This window comes from Aulonocara sp. 'chitande type north' Nkhata Bay, linkage group LG8 (genome assembly GCF_057382095.1).
Source record: "Aulonocara sp. 'chitande type north' Nkhata Bay isolate Kocher_YH1m ecotype deep benthic linkage group LG8, A_spYH_male_GT1.1, whole genome shotgun sequence".
Classification (NCBI taxonomy): domain Eukaryota; kingdom Metazoa; phylum Chordata; class Actinopteri; order Cichliformes; family Cichlidae; genus Aulonocara; species Aulonocara sp. 'chitande type north' Nkhata Bay.
The window spans coordinates 22995308-23012175 of record NC_141351.1 but is presented as its reverse complement, the minus strand read 5'-3'; the positions used below and the strand labels follow the sequence as shown (position 1 = coordinate 23012175).

At 40.6% G+C, this 16868-nt stretch overlaps 2 protein-coding genes across 4 annotated transcripts in view; one reads left to right on the top strand and one right to left on the bottom strand.

Annotated features, from left to right (window-relative positions):
• The first annotated feature begins 767 nt into the window (after positions 1–767).
• tex47 (testis expressed 47) lies at positions 768–5681 on the top strand. The gene is made up of 8 exons (XM_086304830.1): positions 768–1151; positions 2426–2498; positions 3564–3667; positions 3755–3819; positions 4548–4623; positions 4821–4955; positions 5043–5190; positions 5353–5681. The coding sequence occupies exons 1-8, from the start codon at positions 1044–1046 to the stop codon at positions 5388–5390; spliced, it is 747 nt and encodes a 248-aa protein (XP_086160956.1). The 5' UTR covers positions 768–1043; the 3' UTR covers positions 5391–5681.
• An 835-nt stretch (positions 5682–6516) lies between these two features.
• Positions 6517–16868, bottom strand: part of LOC147323785 (rho GTPase-activating protein 44-like) — a 97960-nt gene continuing 87608 nt past the window's right edge. For all 3 annotated transcript variants that reach the window (XM_086304374.1, XM_086304375.1, XM_086304376.1), the window contains 3 exons: positions 16591–16706; positions 15246–15629; positions 6517–13222 (listed from right to left, as the gene is read on the bottom strand). In XM_086304374.1, the coding sequence (XP_086160500.1) occupies positions 13065–13222; positions 15246–15629; positions 16591–16706 (658 nt within the window). In that variant the 3' untranslated portion in view covers positions 6517–13064. The remainder of the gene's footprint in view (positions 13223–15245; positions 15630–16590; positions 16707–16868) is intronic.

Genomic DNA, 16868 nt, shown 5'->3' with positions numbered 1-16868 from the left:
CTTGGGGGCCCATGACCCTCTTACGGGACACGCCCATCTGGGACTTTACACCAGTTGCACCTAAGAACTGAAGAAGCTTCTGGGATGAGAGATGAAACGTCTTCAAGAAACTTAAAGAAGTGCAGACGCTTTTCTTTCCAAGCTCCTTAGTCTAATAGTTTACAGATTAAAATGAGAGAGAAGAAAATAACTTACAGATGCTAAATTACAACACAGTTCCTCAAAATTATTGCATGAATCAACGTTTTGATTCTGCAAGGTTTTTTTTGTTTTTTTGTATTTTATTTTATTTTTTTTACAAATAAATTAGTTATTCATTGTACTAAAACATTTTGAGATAAAGAAATAACAAATAAGAGCTGTTGAATGTAAAATCCTAAAATAACAGCTTTTTAAATGTACACACATCTAAACGCTGGAAACTATGGTGGAGGGTAGCTCACAGACTCAGCTCTGCTGTCAAAAGGAAGCTTACAGGAAATAACAGCTTAATGTCTGCAGAGTCCACACGTTAGTTTGTTACACTGAGACATTTGAATGTTTTCTGGCATTTGCCTTATTTTAGTAAAACATTTTTATTTAGTTTTATTTAGCTTTAATTCACATGTTGAGCTATTTTTGTACGATTTTTAAAATATTTTGCTCACATTTTCACTTGTTTTATTAATTTTCTTTATTATTTTATTCTTTTTATTCTACCCATGTATATTTTCATTTATGTTTATGCTTATTTAAAACATTGCATGTTAATTAATGTGAGCACTTAAACATAAGCAACATTTTAACTTTTTATTTTATTTTGTCGACATTTTTGTTTACATCCGTTTCCTTCAGTTTTTTGTTGTTGTTTCTTTCTTTTTCAAATTCAGGGTCATATTTTGGCTGCTCTAACGGGAAGCTTGGGACAAATAAAGTGTATTAATAAGCGAACAGACTCTAGTAATTAATGACTACGTATGTACTGACGTCAAACGTATGCTGTAGGAGCGTGTTGCGATGGTAACGGACAACACACCGGACAAGAGCCGCTAAACAGGGTCGAGATGACCATGTCGCAGCTGGATGTCGACGGTTTTCCAATTTCGTGGAAAGATCCACAGGATGCAGACACAGTATCCATGTTTGATGTGATTTACGGCAAAGTGAGAGAGGTTTGTGTTTTTAACGGACACGTGGGTGATGTGTGAGTGAAAATGAAGCTGAAAGACCCCAAAACATAAGCAGCAGTATATATACACGCGTTGTGTTATGAAATGTCATTTAAATGACATCACACAGATGAGTGAAGAGTTAGCTGGACAAGATTTAGGATCGAAAACGAAAACAAAGATTTAAATAAAGACATTTTACTATTTCAGGAAAAATATGATCTAATGGCAACAACAGGTCTCAAAAAGGGAAGGGGGGAAACAAAAGACTGGACAAGTAAATGGGACTAAAAAGAAACAGCTGGAGGAACATTTTACAAGTAATTAGGTTCATCAGTAACGTTATTGGGTATAAAAAGAGCAACTCCGAGAGGCACAGGCTCTCAGAAGTAAAGGTGGGCAGAAAACTACATCTACAAATTGTGGAACAGTTATAGAATATTCTTCCTCAGTGATGGAGTCAAAATGAAAGAGTAAGTTACAAGGAAAGAGTATGAATATCTCATCATCTACAAATAATACCATCAAAGAAATCTCTGTGCATGAGGGACAAGGCTGAAAATCAACTTTAGCACCAAGGGAAATGGCAGCTTGCACATCTGGAAAAGCAGTGCTGGAATACGTATACAGGTTTTAGTGCAACATTTACACCCATTCAGAATATTGCAGTATGACAATGCATCATCAGCATCATCATAGTATAGACAGTAAGAGTGTGTGTGCAAATCACCATGTAGACACCTGCCATCCCTACATGCACTGTCCTTCTTCCTGTTGGGGTTGAAGCACCCTGATTATGAGGCTGTGGTGCTCTGCGATTGGCTGCTGTGTTAATCGCACCAGTGTGTTTTGCAGCAGGCTTTGTTTAATAGGACCTGCAGAACAATAGGTTTCTAGGATATGCGCTTTTATAAACAGTGAAGGCGGGCAGCTCGCTTAGCCCTCACTCAGTCAGTGCTTCAATCGGACGGCGAAAGAAGTCAGACGGAGATTAAAGCAAAGAGATGGAGAAAAAGGGTTTTGAGGAAAAGGAGGAGGAAGAAACTAGGACTAGTTTATTTCACCACTTAGTGACACGGAGGAAGAATCTGGGGGATGATGTGGTTTGTATTTAGCTTAATATGGAAAGGAGCTCAGGTTGTAAATATTGGCACACGGCCTTAAATTTTAAATGCGCACCTGACAATGATCCTCCTTTTGTGCCTGGATTGCATGTCAGAGCTTATTCTGTTGTCACTCTGCAGGCTTTCTAAGTCCCCCCCACCTTCTCCCCACAGAAGATCATCCTGCAGCGGCTGATAATGATTTCTCGGCTCCCCCACGACCTTGCTGATAGGACAGACCTGGGAGGTCAGCCAGCAATTACCTTAGAGCTACAGAGACTGAGGGACTAATCACCTGATGCCAACTGAACCCAGTTTTTCTTTAGGGGAATGATCCTGTTATACTGGCAGGACAAATTAATACTCCTACTTAATTTGCTGCCCTGAAATACCGAGGCTTCTTGTTGAATCTTAACAAAAGCAGTGAAAGACTGTCTCGCTTCCTGTGTTTGGTGCTTTTATAGCTTTCACACCTCCATGTGTGAGTGAGTCTGCAGGCCTTACCTGTAAAAAAGAAATAAATTCTTTGACTAAAGTTAGAATAGAAAGCCCACAGAAGCCCCCAGGAAAAGCTGTGCCTGTGTGTCGAAAACAGAAGGAAGCCTGAATACAGAGTTTTTAAAAACTGTGATACTTAAAAAAAAATAAGGTCTTAATTTTTTAAATGATTTTCCAGTAATGAAACAAATAAATTATAGCAAATAAGATTCTTTTTGAAAATTATTTTTTTTAAATTAACCTCTTAACCCTCACCAGAAGTGTGTGCTATGAAACAAGATGAATGGGTTTGTTGGATTTGTTATGTTGCGATTAAAGTCAGACTTCTGTGCCGTGAAGGTGGCTCTCTTATTTACCTGGCTAGATCACCATGGCAACTGATTCTGAACACATAATTTGGTTCAGAGCAGGTCGTGTTCAGAGTTTAAAATAATCTGAAAGCGCCATATTTTCTACTACACTTCTGGAATCGCAGCTAAGAGAACACAGATAAGAAGTTTAATTAGTCTGTCTGATGGATATTTATCTGAGAGAATATTAATCAGTAAAATCAATTTCACTTTGATTTGGCCAAAGACTCACCCCAGATCAAAGGGACTTCTTGAATCTCTGTTCAGTGGCCTAAAAACTGAAGAAATATGCCATGTTCGGTCTTATGCTTAGCTAGTAGTTGTGGCTCGTTTGTAAAAGGCTGAATATAATACACAATTCTGCAATTATTAGGTCTTGAAAAGACTTTAAAGGCATTCATTTTGCTTTTTAAAATGATGAACACTAAAACAAGAGGGTTTTGTCTTCTGTTGTTTCCACGCAGCTCATTATGAAAATCTCAACTTTCAGCTGAACAAACAGTACATATGGGATCACATAACAGGCCTGCTGCTGATTTATCCATCCTACCTGCTGCACATCATTGAAGTAAGTTCTCCTGCACAGAAACAACAAATGTATGGCTGAAGTTTGTGAAAGTGTGTGCTCAAAGTTTGCTGTGCCTCTCTCTTCCAGTCGTCCAGGGATATTCTGACTTCTGTTTTGAGAGACGTCAAAGTCATGCAACAACAGCCACACCGGTAATCTTTCTCATACTGCGGGTGACTTCTATATATATATTATACGCTGAGATACGGTGCATCCCATTTCACTCATATTTATTGCTTGTCTGCTGTCTGTTAAGAAATTCATGCCACAGAGCCCACAGAGAGGGCAAATATAATCCCGTGGTTGCCTTGCATCAGTTCAGATTCACAAAAGCTTATGATGATGTCTGAGCAGTCGACTCCTTGCAGTGTGTTTTAGCATAAAGACGCAAAGCTGTTGCATCTCTGCTGCCGTCATCTCGCTCAGAGTGTCTGACCATTCCATACTTTTGTGCTTCCTACTGTTCTAACATGTCAAAACTAAGCTTTTGGTATGAAAAACAGCATTTGAACCTTAACTATCATAAATACATGTCTGGCATCTGTAATAATTCAAGCTGCATGGCAATTAGTAAAAAAAAAATTAGAAAGTTCTGGACTGAAATGATGAGGCGCTGTTGCCTCGCTCCAAAACGGCCACCACATTGACACATCTTTCCAGTCAACAGCAGTGGACCATTGTGGCATTTTTGTGTATATTTCTATGAAGCAGCTCTAGCTGGTCGGCTGTTGCCAGTGTGGCAAACCCCCACAGTGCTTTTGTTGCTTTAGACCAACAGCTGCTCGTTCTGGCTGCAGGCAAATAAATATTTAAGCTTTCACACACAACCTGCTGTTGTGTGTTGTGTGAGCCATAATAATTATTAGCACATCCTTTTTAGCACCTTGCTGGAAGTAAAGATTGTGTTTTTGGATCACAACCCTCAAAGAAGGCTGTTCCAGCAGTGGAGCTACAAGGTTAGCTGTCTTTTATCTTTGCACTTGATTGCTTGAAGTACTTTAATGCATGAGAGGATTATGAGAATACAAACGTTTTAGTACATAAATGAGACATAATAAATACCTTCAGTTGTAGCCAATCTCATGTTTTTAAAGTTCAAGACATTGGATTCTCTGATTGTCTCCTGTGTGTATGTATTGCTGTGTGACTGAAGGTGCTGGGTGCAGATCAGGTGATCAGGGATCCCGCAGTTAAGGTACTGGAGGATGAAGATGTCAGCATAGAGACCCTTGTATGCAGCGTCCTGTCAACGCTGCAAAATCTGAGCAAAAAGCTTGAAAAATCTAAGGTGTGTTTCTTTGCAGATGATCTTTTTCTGTTTTGAAAACCAAAACTTTCTCAGAGTTTTTCTATGACTTCATGATTGCAATCTAAGGCTCTTCCTGGGTCAGTGTTGGATGAGACACCGCAGCTGATCGTCCATCAGAAAATTCTGGAAAGGCTTTTGGGTCGAGAGGAACTCCTGAGCCTGCAGCAGTACCTAGATATGTACAAATCCACCTTAAACATCAGTATTGAGTTTGGTAAGTGACAGCTTCCAGTTGGTGTAAAGATTTATAAGAACATTTCCAATATGAAAATATTGGAACTTAGTAAATACGCACTGATCCTTGTGTTGGATCAGATACATATGAATGGAGATATGATACATACGTAACTCTGTCAATTTTCTGATGGTTTAACAGGACAGCTGAATCCAAGAAACCTTTTCTCCGCTGTTTAACCCCTGAACAAAATGTCAAAGGCCAACTGTTTCCTGACTGACTGTTTCCCTGTAGTGATTTTGGTTCCTACACTGAAAATATTTGCTGCACTTACTGTTCACTTATTCTAGTGATACTTGTGGTCGTCAGACATCCTCTGCCTTTCCTGTCTTTTATGATAAATAGTACGTGTCCAAAAGATCCATTCACTCTTTGCTTCCCCTTTATTGTCTGTGTACCTAGCCATGTATTGCAATCTAATAGTGTGGCATTGTTTTCCCATTCTAAAATAAAGACATATTCAAAAAATACATCACTTATGTCTTCCAACAGGTTTTTGTATTATAACAAGTCACGTGCAAATTGTCATCTGTCACAGTACAGTGGTCCACTACATCCTCAGTTAATAAATGCCAATAAATGAATAAATGCTAGCATTCTGCTACTGCTAACACATACTTGTGCTCAGTTAAAGATTTATAAGGGCACTTCCTTGAATCTGGATTAGTTAAAACAGATTAGAAGCTTTCATGTGTGTATAAGAAGCTGGTGGTTATGCAGGTTAACAAGGACAGTTAAGGCTTGATTATACTTTCCGCCGCTGTGTCTGCCTTGGTTTGAATGACATTGTGAAACTGATCATATGGGTTCGTCTGGACTTCTATGTGCCGCCCATCAGAGAATTTACTTTAAAACACAGCAGCTGCAGGTGGTGGAGTTCATGCTCGGCTGTGGTGTCTGCAGCTGTCCACGTTCCTTAAATCAAAATGACAGATGCTGTAAAGAGGCTCCTGATGCTGTGGTGTCCCGAACACTCACAGGAAGCTGTTTTACTACAGTCAAAGGGGTCTTCATGTTTTGTCTTGAGCTCTTCTAATAAAAACGTGAAGAAAAAGTTTACCTACAAAGTTTTCAGTTTTTGTTCTATAGTTCAGTATCTTACAGGCTCCCTAAAACCGAACATCGGTGAGCGGAAGTGATATTAGAAGTTCTCTGAAATACCCCGTGAGGATTTAAATGTCCTTTTTCACTGTTGTACTTGCTGGAAATATTTTTTGCACTCCTGATATTCCAGAAGCCTTTCTGTCATCAGTTACACCGATTTAAATGACATTTATTTGGAACAAAAAGCACAGAACATCCGAGTAATATAAAAAAAAACATTTTTAATAGTTTCAACATTCGGATGAGGATTAATTTAATTTTTTTCTCATTTTATCTTACACTGTGTTCCACTTGGTGACTGAGAGAAAGCAAGTCCAAGAAAAGGCATTTCATCTGTACTCCAAACTTTAAAGAGTCCACAGCATCACTACAGTTTGACACAAAGAACTTTTTAAAAAAAGATTCCTTGATCGATCACGTTTTCCCTTTTTGTTTTGGCCCCCGTTACTTGGAACTTAAAGTTATGCAAAGAAAAGGATGAATGGAGATGGCTGCATGCACCACAGTGTAATCTACAGACTGCGCGGGTCCACGTGACCCTACACGTCACAGTTTTTTTCTCATTTGTAGTTGATTTTAGCAGATGTTCAGTCCTCTGAAAGTGAATTATTCTGTCTTATCCTCCATGTTGTTTCGTTGTTGGTCTGTTTGGAGTCTGATGTGCTTTTCTTGATTTGCTATAGATAAAACCGGTGGAACATATGAGGATACGTGGTGAAAGCAAACAGGAAATCATGAATGATTTAAATAAACTCTTAGCAGAACTGACGGGGGAGCTTGACTCAAAAAGGTCAAAGGGCAGCACTGAATTTTCTTCTTTTCTTGCAAAGGTCGATCTATTCACTTATAAAAAATAAATACAAGCACATTTAAATAGGACCAAAGATGAGACGCATTTCATAGGCATGGTTAAAAAGCATGCTTCCGACTTCCACACAGCACAATGTCGATATTTGATACCCCTGCACACTCTTACTCTTGAAACTATGTCACAACACACACAATCCGCCTTTATCACAACCTATGTGGTGGACATTGTCTATCAGTACATTCCACCGATGTAAAAAAAGGCCTTTGAAGTTTAGTGCTCAAAGGGCATGCTTGCAAAAGCTGCAATACTGAAAACTGTCTCTGGAATCTCTTGCCGGCTGTCTTTGCTCGACTGGGTTATTGTTAATAAAGTCGTGTTTGACGTGTTCTGTATGTACAGGCTTTGATCTGAGACCCTTTAGTACAAAAACGAAGAGCAGCACATTGTAACACAGAAACAAAGACAGGACAGACCATTCACCTCAGCACAGCCTAACTGCAACAGCAAATTTGAAAAAGAAACTTTTTTCTAAATATTAAATTTATATTGTAAAACCATGCTGCATTGATTCAAAATCAGCATTTCTTTTATGGCAAAAAATAAGAAGTTGGTAGATTCAAAGATCATTTGAGTACCAGGAAATAATCTGAAACTGTTTTTATCAGTAATTAAATGGATTTTCCAAACATAACAGAGAAATCTGCTCAGATTTGACAACTTTTCTTGGTGCTAAGTGATAGAAAGCTTTCTTTTTCTACAGTTTTTGGAGGAAGCTTAATTTATAGTCCTGTGCTGAATCTGCCTATGCTAAAAAAAAAAAATCAAGGCCCTGAAAATTTAAAATCCGGGCCACACATTTAAACAGGTTCTTAATGTTCGGCCTGGCCAGTGTTCTTTGTGGTCTGCACAGCAACAAGCGTCCCATCAAAATGACATAGACAGGCAGACATCCACAGCACCTGCAAGCTAGCCAACGAGGAAAGCAAGAAAGGGCTCGGTCTCGTAGTAATAGAGCTGCTTCATTCACTGTTATGTGCATCCAGAAAGGCTCGGCTATGGTACAGGGAAACAACACGATCAAAGATCATGATCAATCTACGTCTCATGACGGCTTTATGTCCACAAAGTGAGGAGGCTATATGAGTGATACATTATTAATTAAAACTACAAATTAAAAATGTCTGGATCCTCGTGTGATTTCTCTTTCCTATCATGGTCCTTTAGTGACTCCCACGCCATAATGAGTGGCGTGGTTTTACAATCATACTTGTGCGCTGTTGTGTCTGCAGTGCTCTGCTGTGTTGGACTTGGAGCTGATAAATGCGGAACAACGGGAAAGAGAGAAAAACACCACACGATTACGGTGGTAAATCAGACCCAGCGTTGCTTAATCTTACTGCTCTCATCAGCGTTGGTTCAGACTAGATCTCAGGACCAGTCACTATGAGATCACAGTGGAGCATTTAGTATCTTGACAGCCAGACATTCCTCTGAGGAGGTGGTGGAAAGCGAAAACACAGGTAAATAGAGAGCAAATAGATAAAAAGGAGCCAGAAACACCTGCCCAGCTGAATGGTATTGTGGCTCCGCAGCTACTGGATGTGTAAAAACCAACTGTTTAAAATGTCCTTGTTGGAATTACAGTCGTAATATAAAAAAAATAAACATGAATGGAGTCATTTCCCCAATATTCAATTCTATTAACTGTCAAAATGAGTTGTTTTTCAGTGTTACATTAACACTGGGTAATGAATTAGCACTTTGAGCACACTAAATGCAACTAGAGCCTATTACACGTTGGTTCACAGAGGCATTATCCTTGTAATAATCAATATACATTTTTGAGCATATTACCGCCACTGTAGGCTGCGTTGCCACAGCAGCAAGGTGGATGCCAGACTATGCCAGAGGATATAGGGTCTCTACAGGTTAATGCAGCACTATAAATTAAGCTTTAGTCAGATAAAAGAAGCATCTTGATGGTTTGGATGACCTCTGGTATTTCTTTTTTGTACCAATTTAAAATTTTCTGCTTGTAAAAAAATCTGTTCTATGCAAACTGTTGTTTAACGTCTGTTTTCTCTTAAACATATAACCTCTGTTGCATTGCTGTCTGGTTCTGCTGTCTAAAAGACAGTAATGCAGCAGTTTTCATGCAGAGTCTGTTTAAACCTTTCAAACTGTGATCGATGTGTCACTGCAATTGCAGCACCCCACAGACACTTATTTTTATTTCTAAAGAACACACAATCACATTTCCACGAATCTCAAATATACCAGGAAATGTGCTCAAAGCTGCACGAGACGTCTTGAATTTTCACGTAGCTGCAGTGATGTGTTGTTGTTTTTTTGTTGTCTAAAATCAAATCTAAAAGTTCAAGAGGTTCATTCTGAGGTCAGAAACTGCAAAACAAGCACTAGATTTGACCTTTCAGTCTGCTGTACCATGTTAGGCTTGTGCTAGTTCCAGCAACATTATAATATTATACATATAGTATGGATGTTCATCATCATTTATCCTTTTCAATACAGTATTTGTATATATCTATATATTTATATATATATATGAATTTCTCCCTTCAGTATATACAGAACAAACTGTATAGAGGCTTCGGTATTTACAAGAGTCCTGTGAGTGATATCGCGCTTTAAAGAAAGACACAGGTAGAGCAGCACAGTGACTTTGAGGCCATGTGTAGTGGATGTTTTCAGGACAAAAGGAAAGTCGTATAAATCTGGATAGGTCACAACAAAAACCCACCGCAAGGCAAATAGCAAACTACTGCTGTCGTACACAAACCTTGTTACTCCAGTTTAACTGATTTTCAAGTTTCCTCTTAAACTGAACCTGCGATTCCTGAAAAGGTTTTGATGCGGCAGCAGAGCAATTCTGGTCCCACGTTTGAATACTTGAAAAAAAATTTCTCGGATTCATGTGCAGCGGAAACGACCACAGCTCCTCATACCTAGTAAAAAGTATTCAGAAATATATCTGTATAAATACTCTCATCAAAATAAACACATATACACACATATCTTTGCACTTGCCTCTGGTTCACTAAAATAGACCAAAAATATCAGCATCATCAGGCAGGGTTCCTATAAACTGTAATGTGAATGTGGCTGAAAATGACAGAAAAACTGTGCTTATTTATAAGAGACCAAGCACCTTTTTTCTGAAAGTGTCTCTAGACTGTTTTCTGGCTTTGCTACGATATGATAGGATGTTAAATGTGTCAGGGCTGTTGCTCTTTCCCAAGAATGGTTCAATATGTCAATACAAGTTTGCACTGTATGAATCCTGGAGTGTGATACAGCAGGTTCATAATCTCTAAAATCTTTGTTTTTTAGCATCTTTCCACCTGTTGTTTGCGTTCTGTGTCAGTCTTACTGGTTTCATCAGTGTTGTTTCAAACAACATCTGCTAAGCTAACAGGAAACACAAAGTTAGCAGCTGGCCGGTGCATTTAATGGAGTGTTGGGCACCTAAAGAGCCAGATATGTCTCTCTCATCAAGTGGTGGAGACCAAAAACTGAGCTAAAAAGAGAAAAAGTATAAAGAAAAGCAGATGAATTGAATGATATTGCTTGCTAAGGGTGTACGGCAATCACACATGCCTAAATATGACTGCCTAGCAACCACTGATCGCTAAGGAAAAAGTTATATTGGCCGAATCGTTGGAGGTGAGTGACGGGTGAAATTGGTCACAAAGAGGGTGTTGCACCAAGAACCTCTGATCTAAATTATTATTGCATGGCACAAGCATGCAATTGGGTTTCAGAGTGCAGTGAAGCGCATGCTACTTCCTATGTGGAAAGGAAACTAAGACTGTTCACCATCAAAGTAAAAGTCGTGCCTTACAACTGCATCCAACACCTTTCAAAACATGAAACTTTTTTACTTCAACTGTTTTTAAGGTGAATGATCTTCATTTCCACTTTGCATCCCACTTTCCACAGTTTCATTACTGCTCAGCAACTGTGGCAATCTGCAAGCAACCAAAGCAATCACAAGGTGGTCTTTGGTGCATTACCGTATACCGCTTTCTGACCAATTTCACCTAGAGACTGCCAGCAATTTCTAGCAACCATTTGGCAACCAGTTGGGGAATACAAATTTTCCCTAGTGACCGGTGGGTACCATGGGATCACTGACAGGTCTTTAGGCCTGTGCGACTGGGACCTTAATCTACAGAGTCAGGATGAGGAGGTTAACCATTTAGGAGTTCAGAGTAGATCTGCCAACTCAGGTGGTTTGATTATGATGCCTCCTAAGTGAAGTGTTGTCGGCATGTCTTACTGGGAGGCGACCTTAGCCCAAAGCCAGCAGACGCTATTCAGATTTGAGCTCTCGGCTGGCTGCAGAATTCCCCGGTTTCCCACCAGAAAACCTGGAAATTGGGAGATCTGGGCATCTCTGCCTACCATGGCCTGAACCCAGGTAGGCAGCAGAGAAATAATGGATGGGTGGATAGCAGGTCCAAAAGTGATACAATATAAATTAATTAGGTTTGCCAAATTATTTAGCATAGTGTTTGAGGACAAGCATCGAATCGCTATCGAGCTAATGCGCTGACCAACAGTTAGTGGGAACAGCACAGCAATGAGCCCAGCAAAAGTAAAGAGAGGACAACTACCTGCCAGCAAACTGCCAAGTAAACAATGCAAAATGTTTAATATTTAATAGGTTTCTGTCTAATGTCTCGTGACAAAGGAAACACACAAGAAAACCCCACAGGGCACCCCACCCACAGAGCTGGCCATTCAGAGCCTCCGCTACTGCTATGTGGATGAAGTTTATTTTATTTTTAAAAAATAAACGATGTGGTTATGCACTCCAGGCTTCACAGTTACAAACTTGTACATCCTTGAAACTGAAATGACGCCTAACTCGACAAAGAAAAATGAAAGATCTCATTCGGCTTTGCGTCCTGCCAAAAAATATTTCTGAGTAAACACAATTGAGTTTTTCATTTTTCATACTGGTGGACGTTTCATAAACTACAGCATGTATCTCATATACTTTATAGCTCCCTGACAGCATCAACTATATAGCTCTCCCATGGATACAAAATATGATCTGGGTTAGATTGTTAATCGTATCATACACTCTGAAAATGTACAGTATAAACAATAAATATCCAGTGACTGATATCCTGACTGAATGCCTTGTTATAAAGAGAAAGGAGTGATTGGGCGTTTAACCGCTTCCCAACCTGCTTAGTTAACTTCTAAACATCTAAAACATTCCTTCCTGTTTTTGCTCCACGACACCGACAGTGCAACATCATATAATACAATTACCACTTCACTTAACACGTCACACACACTAGCAAAACACACACGCGCGCGCTTTCCAAAACGACACACTGGCACACTCACAGTGAACGCTCAAGTGGGACTGAAATTCGGGGCCAGAGGCGTTTCAAGCCAAGAGGAGATGAACGGTGAGAGAAGGAAGTTAACAGGACAGATATACAGCACTGTGTTAGTTTGTTCTGAAATTCACTCATGAAAAGCAGCAGCAGCAGCAAAGAGCACTCATCCTCCCAGCAGCCTGTTTCCAGTCTCGTGTGAGTGAGGTTAAAGGCAATATTGCAAGTGAATCAAATAAGGCAGAAAGAAAAAGAAAACATTAAGTTAAATTAAAAAAAACAAACATCCAGCCAATGCAAAATGTCAAATCTTCCCCTGACAACACTGTCGCCAAAACCGTGTGTATGTGTGTTCACCAGATTTTTTTGTTTTACTGTATAGAAGTGCTTTTTTCTTTTGTACGCGCTGGCCCCTCTAGATCGAGCACAGGTGAGGCGTGATGAGGAGGTCCAGAGGTGGCCGCTGAGGCCGAAGTTAATGCAGCTGGAGAGGTGAAAGGTCAATGAATGATCGAGACGGCACAGCAGTAGCTTGACGGAGAGGGTGGGGGAACTCGGTGGCGTCATAGCACTGTGCTCTCAGACTCTTCCTCCGAGTCCTCTTTGCTGTTGGCCGACTCCAGCTGTGCCACTGAGTTCCTGAAGGGGGAGATGTGGGTCAAGTCAAAAATACTGTCCAGTTCCATGTTAATGACGGGGATGTCCAAGTTGCAGAGGGAATCTGGCAGAGCAGAGAGAACAAGCAGAGGATAAGCAGACAGATAAAAACCGTGCAAACAGAGAAAAAGATCCTTCCAGATGTGATTCATCAGCGCTGAATGATGTCACACACAGCAGACGTCCAAACCAAGGTTGGAAGCGTGAAGAAATAAATTAAAAATGCATGACAGGGATTCACAGTGTAAAAAGTGTATGTGTCTGTTGAACATCACCATTCCCTAATGGTGGGCAGGGGTGTCAAACATGAGGCCCAGGGGCCAGAATTGGCCCAGAGAAGACTCCAATCTGGCCCGTTGGATGACTTTGAAAAATGTGAGAGCTTGTGTCTGTGTGGAGCTAGCTCTGTGTAGAGGGGACAATGACACAACAAACACTAACTATCGATAAAGTTAGATCATTTTGACCAAACTAGCATTTTATGCAACACAATTAAGATTTCCTGTCACTGAAGGCTATTTGTCAAAATCAAAATCCTGCTGATGTACCACATGGACTTAATATATGCAGGCAAAACAAAATCCAAACAATATCTGTGCAGTTTACAAGCTCTTTTTATCCACTGCAAGCAAGCAGGCAACAAAGGGTCATGGCTTCTGAGGCAAGGCAAGTTCAGCGTACCCAGGATCTCTTTCTGTTATCTGGATTCACCCTAACGTCAACAATCAGGCTAAACCCCGGCATGCATCAGTCTAACTATGAGAATCTGACCAGACACTTTTATCAGTAAGACTGGAAAACAATTGCTAAAAAAACAAGGTTTAGTCTATATTAACCCACAAAAGAAAACTAAAAACTCAGACTGTAAGGCTGACAGTAAAAATTTGATGGTTTACAATCAAGAGGCTCAAGGAAACATGATGCTATTTTACAGAGAACTGATTGGTCAGTAGGTGGTGACTTCATAACTGTTAATGTCTAATTTTAAACATTTTCTGCTTCGATCCAGGTTAAGTCTACGCCATGTTACCATGGTAATATACCTAGTAAAGGCAAACAACCTACATAATACTGAAAACCCCAGGTTAGACCTGAAGTTACCTGGATAAGCTGAGCTCTCCCTTCATATATTACAGACCTTTGGTGCTTGTGCTTACCTACCTATATAGAAATCTGGCTAGTATGCCATGCAGTACATGTGTACTTATATAATATATTACTATAATATTGACAGTGAAGACATCTAGTGTACAACATGTGATGGAAAACTGGTGCAGACAGGAAGTGCGCTGACTGAGGGGCAGAGGTGGAGTCGGTGGGAAGCGTGAGGGGTGTGTGGGTGGGGTGACAGATGAAGCCAGGGAGAGGAGGGGCAGCTGGAGCAGGGCATTATGGGTGGGAATCCTAAGCGCAGGAGAGGTTGGGATCGGTGGACAGTCCGGTATGCACGCCCATGTAAGCCATGCATCAGTCTCAGCCACCATGCAAAGGCCAACAAAATGAGTAAAAGGTGGACTGAACACAGCGCCTGTATGGTCATATGAGTGAGGCTGCCGTAGAGCAGCGGATAATCTTAAACCTGCATCTACTGGCAGCTTCACTGTGTTGTGAGCATGTCAGCGGGCGGCTCCATGTTTGGGGTTTGAGGGTACCGAAGAGGAGGGGAAGGGAGGCTTTAGCACAGAAACTCCTGCTTACCCTAAAAGTCCCTCTCACACACAGAATCACACTGAACCTCTCGCCTCATACCGCTGCAGGTGAGACGATAAGAGGGGAAGAAATTACATGAAAATCATGATTAGAACCTGCAGGTGATGGAGAGGCAAACAAATGCATAATACACGACTCCTCTCCTGATGGAGAAGGACACCAAAGGATAGTCTGCTGTTATCCTACATCTATCATTATTGCCAATAAATGTCATGAATAGACCAAAAACAGTGCATATACATCCAAGTACATGAACTTAAATAATAAGAATTCATAATATTTGTCAAACTATGGCATATTATTTATCAAATCTACATATAGCAAAAAGAATTACGAACACAAAGTGCTTTAAAAAAAACGGTCAAGTTTAGCATTACCAGTGGACATGCTTTCCCCAGGAGAAAGGCCGTCCAGGAGCCCAGATGAGTGCTCCAGAGGCTGGGGACTAGTGCCAGGTGTGGATGGAGGCTGAGGAGGAGGCAGGCTGGGTCTCTGCCGGGGCGGCTTGGGGGTCGGTCTGGCCTTGGTGAGAGTCCCAGCCAACGAGGGCGGAGAGGACAGAGACGGGGTGGTGACCATCTGCAACTGACCCGGGGAGCTGATGGTGGCATATCCCTGCGGGTAGCTGAAGCCATATGGGGAGGGGGTGCTGGGAGGAGTGGGAGACAGGCTGACTGGAGACGGTTGACCTGTGGACTGGTCGGACATGGCTCCCGTTGGGCAGTAAGGGCCTTTAGGCGGGATCGGAGCCAGCTTCTTTGCTGTAGAGAGACCACCAAGAAAGAACACAAGATGATCGGGGTCTGCAATATTTCCAAAATAAAAGGCATTTAGGAGTCTGCTAGCATGTCTGTTTGTCAAATTAAAAGTGTTCAATTTTTATAGAAATCTGCGGTGATGCTTTAAAGTACCAGATTTTCAACATAAAAGAAAAAAAAAACTTTGACATGCCCATTTTTCCAAAGTAAAAGAAATTTGCTTTAATTTGCCAGATCTTCAATATAAAAGCTGACAGTTATAAAAAAAAAAGTTACCATGATAACAAATGTCTCTATATTTCTGAAATAAAAGCAACCAGTTTGCTTTAAGAATAAACAAATGTTTTGACATGCTATTTCAAAGTAAAAATCACTTTTTAGTCATCAAAGTTTAAGTGTAAAAGAGATGCTTGTCTCGTCTTCAGTCTAATAAACTCTGAAGTTCCCCAGACAAATTTACCCATCAAATTGCTCATTAATTATAATATCTGCCTTAATTAAACCCTTCAATCATACAGCATCAAGTCAAGTTTATTTCTTCAAACTAAACATCGCCCTCTTATCCTTCGAGTCTGAGGATATTTTAGCAGATAAAACTCTACTGCAGCCGTCAGTCAGTTATTATGTGGTTTTCCAAGGACCTTTTCCCCTCTTTTGTGCAGCAACCAGAGTGGAAACAATGAATGAAAACACACTTTTGCAGATTTACATCCTCTCCACACGAGAGGTTCCACTGTAACTTAAAATGACCTCATTCACAGCACTGACTAATAGATTAGACAGATTCTATTAGAGCCTGAGAGACAGCTAAATGAACACAGCGTGCTGCATCTTTTTTTGCTGTCACAGTACTGGGCAAGGTGCAGAGTTTTTAAATCCCCAAAAGTAATTACTTTTACTATTTTTACCATGTTTTTGAGACAAGCTGAGATCCCTGTCATACACGCCCAGTTAGTTGTATTACCTCTCCTCAAGGTGTGCGGACTGTGGTCAGAGAGCTGCGACTGTCCACTAGAGGTCACTGCTCCCTGGAGCCCCTTCTGTCCAATCACTGGAGACAGCTCCTTGTTCTTCAGAGTACTGAGGAGAGAGTGAAGGACAAAACACACAAACACACACATTATGATATACTTTCTTCTGTAATTTACTAACCCTGCCTCCATAAATCTCTTTGTTTTATAAAAAAAAAGGAAAATATATGAGAGCAGCCATAATTCCCGGTGACCACTGTTGCAGATGGAC

Bases quoted from the DNA above. Each gene is read 5' to 3' on its own strand.
- tex47 (XM_086304830.1), top strand. From the start codon at position 1,044: ATGACCATGTCGCAGCTGGATGTCGACGGTTTTCCAATTTCGTGGAAA. The intron at 2,499-3,563 runs GTCAGCCAGCAA...GTTTCCACGCAG, and splicing joins TGATAGGACAGACCTGGGAG to CTCATTATGAAAATCTCAAC. The intron at 3,820-4,547 runs GTAATCTTTCTC...CATCCTTTTTAG, and splicing joins ATGCAACAACAGCCACACCG to CACCTTGCTGGAAGTAAAGA.